Source organism: Mucor mucedo (assembly GCF_025094135.1).
Source record: "Mucor mucedo strain NRRL 3635 chromosome Unknown EV154scaffold_153, whole genome shotgun sequence".
Classification (NCBI taxonomy): Eukaryota; Fungi; Mucoromycota; class Mucoromycetes; order Mucorales; family Mucoraceae; genus Mucor; species Mucor mucedo.
The window spans coordinates 39,639-52,632 of NW_026252437.1; the positions used below are offsets into that span (position 1 = coordinate 39,639).

Here is a 12,994-nt window from a genome sequence, read left to right on the forward strand (position 1 = left end):
ATCGAAGAGATGGAGGGGAGCGTAATAAATAAAAAAGATAGAGAGGAATCGAATGCAATAAAAATTTCTGATGGATATATAGAATTCACCGAGATATCGTTGAAACAAGAGTATGGATGCAAATACCTTTTGTAAAAATTCTTTAAGCGAAAGAAAGCCGTTTTTGGATGCAAATACCTTTTGTAAAAATTCTTTAAGCGTTGCCAGCTAAAAAACATGATGCGCTAGAAAAAAAAAAAAAAAAAAAAAAAAAAAAAAGTTTTTTTTTTTGTATTAACAGTGAGTTTATTTAGCATTGAAAAAATTATAGAAATCGAAAGGGAAAATTAAATAAAATTATTTTTTAACAACCTTTGTCTTCGTGAACAAATTATGACCTTTTAAATTGGATGGTGTGCGAACCACCAATTTGGGAAGCGGACCTTTAACGCCTGATTTCGGGACAGAATGCTTACCTAAAACCGAGCGCTTGGCACCAGCAACTTTTATAGCGCCACTGGTAACTTCGACCATCGGACCAGCCGTCGAAGAAGCAGGAGTGGTAGTATTCACGTGATTGTCAACCTCCATGGATACACTCGCAACAGTGGTTGCAAACTTAGAAGCTGCAGAGCCACTTGGTTCAAACTTGGGGGACGTAGACACGTCAGAAATATCTTTGTCCGAGTCAGACAGGACTTGAGCGTGGAGGCTCTCAACGGTGGGGGAGGAAAGATCAGTTGAGATCTCATCCATAACAGGCAGTTCTGTAACACCAAGATTTTTCTTCTTACAAAACTTGGCGGTATGTCCACTACCATGACACGAGAAACATTTGGTTTTAGCCAAATCCGGGCATTTGGACCGTGCGTGTCCAGCCAAACGACACCAGTGACAAACCGTGGGTGCACCTTTAAATGTTGCCGAAGCAAAACAGTCCCATTCCTCCAAGTACAAATTATTTGTTAGTGGCTCATTCTTGACCTTGTCACCAGAAGCATCAATATAGCCAGCCGAGATATCAAGGATAACCGACAGCTCACCTTCAAAGTACCCACCGCAAGTGTACTCTTTCACCTGGTACACTTCACCGTAATAACGCAGAGATCTTTTGAGATCCGCCAGAAACGTATCCTTGTCCGGAATACGCAAAAGAGTCATCTTGACATGCACAAGTGTATTGTTGCCACTAGGAACAGAAGGAGAGCCTTTAAACAACAAGTTCTTGTAACTAACACCGTGAGTCATTGCCTTTGTAGTACTTGTTGGCATTACAAACTTAACTTCAACCATGAATTCACCAGCAGAGCGAGTACCATAATTGCTAATAGGACGAAACCCCTGGACAGCACCACATTGGGCTTCAATGAGTTCATAAGCTTCTGTACGATGCTTAAAAATTGAAGCGGGAAACGAAAACAATACAGAACCAGGCGTCAGTGCTTGCTTGACAATAGACGCAGCTTGACGTACCATAATTTGATAGTCAAGCTCAGGATGATGGAAAAGGGTGTTACTTTTCAACTTGAATTTAGAATCAGTCTCGGCAGAGACAGGAAGAGGACGCAGGACTTTCTTGGAGGCACCGCGAGAAGCCACAGTTGAACAGGAAACATGATCTTGAGTTGACATTGTTAAATGATCCAGAGGAAAAATTAAGAATGTCGGTTTTAAATGTGCAAATACGAGAGAATGTTTTCACAAATGTCTTAAATGTCGAAATTGAAGGCGAGATCGAAGAGATTGGTGAAAGCGTAGTAATTGAAAAAGATAGAGCTGATTGGGACGCGCCGAATACAACAAAAATTTGAACGGATTGAACGATTTTTGATGACGGATGGATGGGATAAAGATTGGAAAGAAAGCTTTTTGTAAAAATTCTTGGGTAAATCTTGATACACGGTCGATTTACACGGTCGATTTGAAGTACCGACCCAAAAATATTAAAAAGCATGACGTAGACATTAAAAAGTTCAAAAAGCGTGACGTAGACATTCAAAAGTTCAAAAAGAGTGACGTTTCATATTTGAGAGATCGTGTACTGAGCGTGTATTTGAAAAGTGCGGGGAAAGGGAAAAAAGATACAAATTTGGGAAAAAGGTTTTTGCATATAAGCAGTATCAACAAGAGCCATTCTTTGGTTGTGTGCTCCAGTATTTGCTTAAACAATAAAGTTTTGGCATTAAAATAGTTTTCTGAATTCTGCAAACAAACAAAGTGTTTCGTATGGATTAGTTAAAAAGGTACCCAAATTAAATAAATTATGAACAATTTGTAATTGAATTTGGCATAGTTTTCTAATGCAACGAATTGAAGATAATCAGGTAAAAAAAACATAGTGTGTGTGAAGTGATTAAAGCTAAAAAACATTAACTGTTAAAGTAAAGAATCTTTAAAATACGATACGAAATTAAGAAAAAATATAAATAAGACATATAAGTAATACGAATTTTTATTGAGAGTAAATTTTTTTTTTTTTTTTGAAGAACTAAGAAAAATTGTTTAAGGAAGCATTTAATAAAGGATTGCATAATCTTGTTCGCTGCAGATATCAGGGTATGATCGTCTTAAACGATCATGATCCATATCTACAACAGGTTTTTCAAATTTTTTTATACGTCCTGTTGGTGTACGATGGAACTCGACGACGTAGAAATGTGATGACGAGTAAAGAAGCGTAATTGGTTTTTCAACATTTTGAAGCGGCATGTTGATCAACGGAAAAAAAACTTGTGCCTCACGATTCTCTCTAAATTCTCCAGTTTCTTTCAATGGATATTTGACATACGAAAAGAGGATTACCGGACGTTCGAATGCATCGGCTACAACCTGTGGACAGCTGAACGTACTAAACCACAATATCTGATCCTCTTGGTTGAGACATGGTGATTTAGTAGAGTTCAACCGTTTGACCATCTTGATTCTTTCCAATTCGACTACCTTTTCATCAACTGGCTTATACAAGGTATCATGGTATTTGAGGTAGGTTTCAAGCATTTGATGTTTAACCTTTATCCATTTACTTTGGTCGTTAAATACCTCTAATGCTACAGCTCTAAAGCCACAATTTCCATCAGCCCCGACGTCATGAATTGCAGCAATGACATTTTTAGGTTGGATATGAATCCAATTAAATGCTACATCCTTTTTGGCATTACGGTAAGAAGTGACTCTAACAATCGTTTACATGTAAGTTTATATATAACGTTTTTTATCTGCATTTCTCGTACCGATCATAATGCGATGTTTCTTTTTCAATTTTCACATCACTTTTGGCATAGTTGGGGTCTTGAGAAACAAAAAGGGTCAACTTTCTTTTCTTTTGTTCAAGAGCTACCTCTTTTTCTTCGAGAAACAATTTTTTTCTTTTTCTTTCAAATTCTTCCTCTTCCTTTTCTTTTTTCTCCTTTTTTTTTATCTCCTTCAGCTGGTGTTCGTCGAATAGCTCCTTCGCAATCTTCAGTCTCTCGGTGCTACTTTTGATACCACGCTTCGACTTGCGTCCCTTTCTGTTTGTATTTACAGATGGGGGTTGCAGCTCGTCCATTTTAATCACTGGCTCTTTGATATCCAAATCGGCCTTTTCCAATACTTTAATAGCATCACTTACTTCTTGTTGCGTTCCCAAAGAGTTTATTTTGGTAAACATACCATGCAAAAGCTTCTCAACACGGAGAATCATCCTTTCTCTGTTGTTCTCTGGTCCCTCTTCTGTACGTTCTATAACAATAAAATATTGAGCGTTCCTATTTTTTTACTTGTGGAATAATTTATTTAAAATTACCTTTGGACGGCAAAGGTGTGTCATTTTTAGCTGGCATACTTTTTCCATCCTCATTGCAGCACTCTTCTTCACTTTTTTCATCCTCATCAACTTTTGTTTTATAAAAAATATGAATTTGTGATTGCCAGCTTTTTATTTGTGAACAAATTACCTTCCTGAACCCGAATAGTGGTATCTACAATTTCGTCGTCTATTTTTGTTTTTGTTTTATCTATTTAATTTTAATGCAGCAATACTGTTTCTGTTTAACTCACCTTCTCTATCAAGATCATACCTTGCTTTTGCTGCATTTGTACTCGTAACTTCGGCCTTGACTTCGTTTTCCACATTCACTTCGTCTATTATTAAATAATTGGGATTATAACTTTATTAGTTTTCTATTTTCTTAAATTACTCACAATATTATAGGATATAATTTCATAAAACTTTTAAAAACACATATCGAACAATAATGATCATCACATACATTTAAGCAACACAACAAAAATTGTAGTGTACCATTTATAATATATCACAATTGATGAAGGATTTCGTTTTATTTAAATATATTTACCGAAATAGCAATACAACAATATACAGGTATATCATACCCCCCCCCCCTCATTTTACTTCCCATAACTGCAAGATAAAAAAAGAACTTACCGTTTTTCTTCTCGCTAACATTCTCGGCCATGGCTTTACCTTCATCTTTGTTTTCGTTAGCCTCTTCGTAATCTAAAAGGCAGACATCATTAAAACCATCTATATTTGCAAACATGTGTCTTTCTTTTCTTCTTCTATACAATACCTTCATCACGCTCAAATCTCCAACGTTCATCTACAATCGACAACGGAAGCACTCCGGGATTGTTACTGATAATACAAGGGCATGGTAGATTATATCTAACACGATCCCAGCAGTTACAGTCCTTGCCTTTGGACAGAAACGAATCTTGCAGCGAAACAACAAGGTTTGTTCTTATCTTATCCATCGCGAAACGGACAACTTTAAAGGCAAGATCTTTAAAGCGATACTCACGACTTTCATCAAAAATAACAGAGCTGATACTTATTCTTTCTATTGCCAATCTTCTGTACCTATCTTCTCTCTAAAAATTAAAAGTTGGATCATGTTATTTTAACACGTTTCCGAAGACAAATAATTGTAAATCGATCATACCTTTTTTTCGTAATACGCATGCATACGCTTGGTTGTCAAGCTCATCCTCGAAGCAGATTGGCTTCCCAAAGCTTTCTTCAATCCAGAATGGAAACTTTCGGCTCTACCAGAAGTTCTATTTCCCATATGAACATGTTGGTTGGCATAAAATCCAGCCCATCGTTTCATTTCGTCCTCCTTCATCAAACTAAAATAGCAAAATTAATTTTGATATATAAATTAAGAGCATGTATAATTACAAATACTTACACGTCTCTCAAATAAGACAACGCTATCTGTCCATCTTCCTTAAAATATCCAACAGTTGTGATGATCTGCTGAAAATGATCACTTGCTTTTTGAAACGAAGTTAAATCCGAGCTATTCATCATAGCCTTAAATTCACTTTCGGCTTCAGCGACACGCAAATTATATTCTACCGAAGTGACCTTGCCAATAGCCAGCTTTGTTGACATCGTATTCCAAAGATGCCATGAGCAAAGCAAATGCTGGCTTTCTGGAAAAACTGTCTCAATTGCATTGCGTAAAGCTTGTTCGTTGTCAGTGACAATAACGGAGGGCAACTTGAAACTGGTTTCAGTCGGCCAAACAGCTTCCCTTAATTCTTCCAAAATCCATTGGTAAGTATCCTCAGTTTCGCTGTTCACAAAAGCGGCTGCAACGGAAAAGGTTTGTAAACGGTTTCCTCCTTTGACTGAGGAGGCGTTGCTGGTTCCAACAATGTTGACGAGGGACATTTTGTGGGCATTTGTCTTGTAGGTGGCGTCAATTGTTATAGCCTCGGGCCAGCGTCTAGCTTCAGAAATTGCTTTTTCGTGAATAAAAAACATTCCCTTTACTTCTTGGTTTTCTTTGACCTGGATACGAATAACGTACCCAAGATTTTCCAGCTCGGTGATAAGTGAATACATCTCTTTTCCTCCATTGTCGTTCAAATACAAAGATTGGATGTTCTGGATATCTTTTTTGATTATATTGTTCACATTCAAAGCTTTTAAGGTCTGATAACGTATATATAATGAGCACATGAGATATTTTGTGTTATTAATAAGAATACTTACATCCATGACACTGGTGACAGGGTCTTTATGTCCACTGGCCAAAAGAGAATAAATTCTGGCCATAATTTCGGGGCTTTGCTTGCGATGAATGGCATATGTGGTAACGTCTTGTGAAATTGGATGATTGTGGATCATATTATTCTTGGTTACAGTTAATCCAAACAAAGTAATCGAAGCAGGGCAAAGAAACTTTTGGGTACTTTTTTGATAGACTGTTTTTGTTTCAGGCACGGAAGAAACGTTTTGTGAAAGGTCAATAATTTCTTCGGTAACCTCATCAACAAGTGTCGTATTTTTCTTTCCAAGATCACGCTTAAAGCCACCGTGCTTACAGATGTAAGCATATTGACCTTTACCAGGATGAGAGTCTTTAATGGAAAAGACTACGTTGTATTTTTTTCCAAAAGTACTGATCGCATTCTTCAGTTCTTCCCTTGTCTCAAAGTGTTTATCTACAGCAAATGTACGATTGAATTCAGCATGCATGCTGTCACGCACATTTCTAGTTTGAGAGAACATTAAAATTAAAGCAAAGAGAAAGCAGTAGTGCCAAATTTGTTCATTACCCCACATTTTTCAAATACACGCTCAGTACACGATCTCTCAAATATGAAACGTCACTCTTTTTGAACTTTTGAATGTCTACGTCACGCTTTTTGAACTTTTTAATGTCTACGTCATGCTTTTTAATATTTTTGGGTCGGTACTTCAAATCGACCGTGTAAATCGACCGTGTATCAAGATTTACCCAAATTCTTTAAGCTAAAAAAAAAAAAAAAAAAAAAAAAGTAAAATCCAAAATCTCCAAAAAAAAATAAGATAGAATCACTTCAATCATCAATTTTAAGCGGCGATTCGGTGGTTGAATACATTTAAAACCCGGTTTGTCACAACCATACGATTTAAAACATGTGCATAATTTTCTTATGTTATAACATTCATTACTTTTAGTACAACATCAACACATGTTTTTGTTTTTGTCATTTAGTTCATATCGACCGTTTTTTGCCACATATCCCGGTATAGCTATTGAATTTTTTTTTATGTGAAAATCAGGTGATAATCACGTGAATAACATGTCAACTCTTTTTGAGAATTCCATAAGAATTCTATAGGAATTTTGTGAGAATTTCATAAGAATTCCATCAGAATTTCATAAGAAGGGTTTTTTTTTTTTTCTGTATTAACTGTAAGTTTATTAGATATATAAAGTAATTATAAAATTAGCCCGAAGGTGTCACTAATCTATCACTACGAACTAAAGGGGACTGAGTTTCTAAAGTATCAGCAATAAGTACCGAGTGATCTTGTTGCAACATGTTAAGAGCAGCTTGAGAGTTCCACAGATCACCATCAATCACACAGCGCAAATGGTATTTCCAAAGTGTTGCTTATCCAGAGCCAAGAATAACAAGTATATCCGACGATAGAGGCTTTTGGTTGTTACCGCAGGGAGATACAAAGCCAGACCAAATATCAAATTCAGTCTCGAACGTGTCACCAATGTTAAGAAAGGAGATTACGTTAAACCAGTATTGCCACTTATCGAAACAGCCCACCACAAAATGGAACAAGTCTTCGGAAGAAGAGATTAAACAAATAGGGCAGCTCGCACAAGGATACTTAGTAGGAGACCACCGGTGTAGTTTAGCCCTATAGCCTATACAATCTTGAAGTAGCCGCCACCAGGGAGTGAAAGCCTTACTTGTCATATCCAAGGACCAAAATAGCCGCCATAAGGAAGGCCGAAGTAAAAACCGGGTTGGAACCACCTGAGGTATGACGGCGCGAATCTCAAACTTCGCTCGATCTGGATGCGAAAACCAACGAAGATCACCTGGACGTATACCAGAAACAGTAACCATGTTACCACGGCCTTGGGGGATAGTCCAATGATAAAGCGCTGGAAGCCATGCCGGGAGCAGAACATCGCGGTTTGATTGATTATGCAAAGCTGTTGGAAGAAAACCAGTTGCAGCAAACCAGCCATCGGATGGATACAAGGCTCGTCGAACGTCTTTCACTTTACTAGCATTGACGACACGTGTATTTAGCAAGTTGTAGGTAGACTGATTCCAAGAGAATATATCAGAGACCAAATACCGAAGGGGCACAGAAGAAGGTACCAGTGTCGGAGACCAAGTATTAACTGCATCACCAACAGTTACAACACATTGAAGAGGCAGATCTAGAAACCATCGAGCGGACCATGTGTTGGACAAGGACAGTGGAGGAAGCTTCTGTAGAATTTTGCGTAATTGAGCCAAAGGGACTATCCGTTTGAGTGAATTTTGAAATTTAGTCGGATATAAGAACAAGGGTAAAATTGAGGCGTGACCGGTATATAACTGGATACCACGAACCACCAAGGAGAAACAAAATCAGTTGTCTTCGGGCCGGAGATCAACCGTTGAATGTAAATGTGTTGCAAGGCTAGCTGTTGCAGATGCACATCGCCTAAGCTAACACCACCGAATTTTCGCGGGACATACATAGTAGACATCAAGGGCCGGGGCCAAAAACGAAGTAAATATCCACAAACCAGAGCTTGGACAGAATCGAGCCACTTAGGTGGTACAAACACCACACGCAAAATGTGCCAGAGCCGACTTAAAAGCAGAGAATTGGCAACAAGACCAGATCCACGCAGAGAGAGATTGCTCTGACGTAAGATATTCGAGTGTCGCAGTATTTTAAGCCGATCTTCATCCAGAAACGCATCGAGCTGCGTTGAGGTATGGTATAGAGGGTAACCAAGATATCGCACCGAACCAACAGAACTAGAATCATGCCATTCGAGCTTCTATTGTCAAGCAAGCACTGACGCCTGGTTCTGTTTTGTTTTCGTTCCCGCTTCACTTTTTAAGCATCGGACAGAAGCTTATGAACTTATTGAAGATCAATGTGGTGCTGTCCAGGGATTTCGTCCTATTAGCAATTATGGTACTCGCTCTGCTGGTGAATTCATGGTTGAAGTTAAGTTTGTAATGCCAACAAGCACTACAAAGGCAATCACTCACGGTGTTAGTTACAAGAACTTGTTGTTTAAAGGCTCTCCTTCTGTTCCTAGTGGCAACAATACACTTGTGCATGTCAAGATGACTCTTTTGCGAATTCCAGACAAGGATACGTTTCTGGCGGATCTCAAAAGATCTCTGCGTTATTACGGTGAAGTGTACCAGGTGAAAGAGTACACTTGCGGTGGGTATTTTGAAGGTGAGCTGTCGGTTATCCTTGATATCTCGGCTGGCTATATTGATGCTTCTGGTGATAAGGTCAAGAATGAACCACTTACAAATAATTTGTACTTGGAGGAATGGGACTGTTTTGCTTCGGCAACATTTAAAGGTGCACCCACGGTTTGTCACTGGTGTCGTTTGGCTGGACACGCAAGGTCTAAATGCCCGGAGTTGGCGAAAACCAAATGCTTGTCGTGTCATGGTAGTGGACATACCGCCAAGTTTTGCAAAAAGAAGAATCTTGGTATTACGGAACTGCCTGTTTTGGATAAGATCCCAACTGATTTTCTCTTCCCCACCGTTTAGAGCTTCGACGCTCAAGTGCTGTCTGATCGGACACAGATATTTCTGACATGTCTACGTCGCCCAAGTTTGAAGCAAGTGGCTCTGCAGCTTCTAAATTTGCAACCACTGTTGCTAGTGTATCCATGGAGGTTGACCATCATATGAATACTCCCACTCCTGCTTTTTCGACGGCTGGTCCGATGGTCGAAGTTACTAGTGGTGCTATTAAAGTTGCTGGTGCCAAGCGCTCGGTTTTAGGTAAGCATTCTGTTCCGAAATCAGGCGTTAAAGGTCCAATTCCCAAATTGGTGGTTCGCACACAATCCAATTAAAAGGTCATAATTTGTTCGCGAAGACAAATGTTGTTAAAAAATATTTTTTTAATTTTCCCTTTCGATTTCTATAATTTCTTTCATGGCTAAATAAACTCACTGTTAATACAAAAAAAAAAAAAAAAAGCTGCCCTATTTGTTTAGTCGCTTCTTCCGAAGACTTGTTCCATTTTGTGGTGGGATGTTTCCATAAGTGGCAGTACTGGTGGAAAGTGATCTCTCTCCTTAACATTGGTGACACATTCGAAACTGAATTTGATAGTTGGTCCGGCTTTGTATCTCTCTGTGGTCAAACCCAAAAGCCCCTATCGTCGGATATGCTTGTTATTATTGGTTCTGGACTTGCTACACTTTGGAAATACCACTGGCGTTGTGTGGTTGATGGTGATCTGTGGAACTCAGAAGCTGCTCTTAACATGTTTCAACAAGATCACGCAATACTCATTGCTGATACTTTAGAGACTCAATCCCCTTTAGTTTGTAGTGATAGTCTAATGACGCGTTTAGGCTAATCTTAGAACTTCTTTATATATTTAATAAACTTATAGTTAATACAAAAAAGAAAAAAAAAAAAAGCATGTGAATCTCGGGATATACAGTGCGCGCCAAAAGTCTCCCAATGTTTTAACATTTTTCAAAGATGCTTGAATCAGTCGATCCGTTTCTACTATTTTTGGCTAGCATTTTTACTATATACTTATGAACGCTTTGGCCACGTTCCGTAAAAATTTAAAACTCTTTTTAAAATAAAAATAAAATTACAAAGTTTGGTCAAGTCAATAATTTGATTGGGACACTTTTGGTGCGATTGAAACTTTTATTTATATGTGTCGATAATTTAACATAAGGATTGATCCAGTAACCTTTGGCCCTTATAACGTCTTGACAACGTTTGTTTACGCTTAACAAATAAGCTCTAACTTCTTCAGTTGTGATTGCATACCATGTTTCCTTGAGCTCTTTGATTGAGGTAGGCGGCTAATCATAGTTACTATAAAGGCGTCGTTTTAGTAATGACCAGACATTCTCAGTTGGGTTTAGATCCGGAGATTGTACCGGCCAAACCGTGGTTTCGAATTCGTGATTGTTAAACCAGTCGGTGATTTAAATAGACTTATGCTTCGGATCGTTATCGTAGACAAATACGACATCTTTTGGATTTAAATGATAATCCTCTAATGTTCTGAGAAGATCCTCTTGCAGAATAGTTTTGTATAGCTGCTTGTTCATGTAACCGTTGATAAGGACTAAAAATCCAACACCTGACCATGTGATGCAGCTCCAAACCATTACACTTCCACCGCCATGTTTTACAGTTTGCTGCACGTGTTGCGGTTTTAGCTGTGTATCCTTTTTTTTGTAGCACCAATATATCCCATCGTACCCAAAAAAAATTATTTTGATCTTATCTGACCAAACTACGTGTTTGCAATCGGTTTCTGTCGACGTAGTATGACTTTTGGCAAAGGCTACTCGGTCAGCGATATTTTGTTTCCTTAGCAATGGTTTCTCCGGCTTAATTAATGGGACAATGCACAGTGATTTAAGTAAACGTCGAATGCTCGTTGCACTTAAAGAGACTCCAAAGTCATTTGAAAGTATTTGAGAGACCTTGGAAGCCGATTCAATTCCGCTTTTGGTCACTACAAGCTTAAAGGAGCCATTGCCTTTCCGGGTTAAGTCACAAACGGAGGAGCGATAAACTTAAAAAATATGGAAGGCTATTAGTGGATTTTTTTAAAAAAAATAAATAATGCATATTATCCCCAGCTTCCTCATTTAGGACAGCTTGTGCATCCTTGTGATTGATTTTGTTTTTTTGAGATCACCCTCCCCTCAATTGCCCCCGAAATGTCCCCCAAATGTCCCCCCAGAAGGTGACCAGAAATTTCCTCGTCACATTTCTTTAAAACACTTCATTAACAAGAACTACTCTTTATTGTAAAATAAGCCATAACCGATAACAATTGACGATACGGTCACGGGCTTGCAAGTTTTTTCAAGTCCTAGTCAGTGTTCAAGAACCACCAATAGCTACCAAACTTTGACTTATTCATGCTTATAAACATCCAAGATTCATAACCTGGAACATGTATTAATTATATACTCATCATATTAACTCCTGCCGCGATTATGGACTTCTTTTTCATGGCGAGAAAGATTGCTAGGATTTGCATAATTAACCCTACAAACCGTACAGAAAGAAACACTAGGATTGACCGGGAAGACAGATTGAGACGTAGTCAATAATTTAGGTATAAGTGTTTGATACGTGAATGTAAGACTCGAAAAACAAGCTTTCGTTATTTTTTTATTTAAATCTTTTACAATCTGCAGTGTAACGAAAGGCTGAAACATAAAAACTCAAAAAAAAAGGAAAAGCTTATCTTCTTCTTTCTCTTTAATTTCTCTTTAAAATGCGATAAATATATCCCAGGTAATCAAAGTGTACTTTATTTGCAGATAACCAAGGTAATATAATCAATGTATATAAAAAAACACACCATTATTAATTATTCTTCTCGTTATATGTCATGAAATTAATATCGGCGTTTTTGAGGGTTTTGTTAAGGTAATATAATATTTACTTACTTTCTTGCCAATGATATTTTTCATAAACTTTAACACGTTTCCCCTTTTTTGAACAGTTGCAATTCATAGTAAGGTATGTGGATCTTATAGTTTTTATATCACACTAGCCTCAAACACCAACCTATTTTTATAGTTGTTTTTATCACTTTTGGAACGATAGGGTATGTGGTTTTTTGAAACTATACTTTATATTATTTTCTAATATACTTTTAGTGATAGTATTTTCCGCTTTTTTGTTTTATGGCTTCACTTCTATGGCGTTACAGGATATTTTCATTCAAAGCAGTTGTTTTTTATCATATTTTTAAGCCAATAAAAAGTTATTGTTTTGATATTACATAATACGCCTTTTCAATGCTTTTTTACCCCCGAATCGACCGCTTAAAAGACCTCCCCAACACCCCCAACACCCCCAGCTCCCATCCCCCCATTTAATAGAAAGGAAATCTTTTGATCCATGATGTTTACAAATAAACTTGCAACCAAATCCCCTGCGTGTGTAGCTGAACGATATATTCTATGTTTGTGCTGGTGACTTTGGGGGGACGACCATTACGCGGCTT

The 12,994-nt window shown here is 37.9% G+C and overlaps 3 protein-coding genes across 3 annotated transcripts; 2 read left to right on the forward strand and 1 right to left on the reverse strand.

The window, feature by feature from the left end:
* Positions 1 to 336: 336 nt before the first annotated feature.
* EV154DRAFT_472712 (uncharacterized protein) lies at positions 337 to 1,862 on the reverse strand (the record flags this gene model as incomplete). Its single annotated transcript, XM_051597914.1, has 1 exon — positions 337 to 1,862. The coding sequence occupies exon 1, from the start codon at positions 1,609 to 1,611 to the stop codon at positions 337 to 339; it is 1,275 nt and encodes a 424-aa protein (XP_051452220.1). The 5' UTR covers positions 1,612 to 1,862.
* A 6,994-nt stretch (positions 1,863 to 8,856) lies between these two features.
* EV154DRAFT_577739 (uncharacterized protein) lies at positions 8,857 to 9,315 on the forward strand (the record flags this gene model as incomplete). Its single annotated transcript, XM_051606537.1, has 1 exon — positions 8,857 to 9,315. A coding segment is annotated over one exon (459 nt), but the record flags the coding sequence as incomplete, so codon positions are not given.
* A 260-nt stretch (positions 9,316 to 9,575) lies between these two features.
* Positions 9,576 to 10,351, forward strand: EV154DRAFT_569457 (uncharacterized protein; the record flags this gene model as incomplete). The annotated part of the gene is made up of 2 exons (XM_051606139.1): positions 9,576 to 9,765; positions 9,984 to 10,351. The coding sequence occupies 2 exons, from the start codon at positions 9,576 to 9,578 to the stop codon at positions 10,349 to 10,351; spliced, it is 558 nt and encodes a 185-aa protein (XP_051452222.1).
* Between the last annotated feature and the right edge of the window lie 2,643 nt (positions 10,352 to 12,994).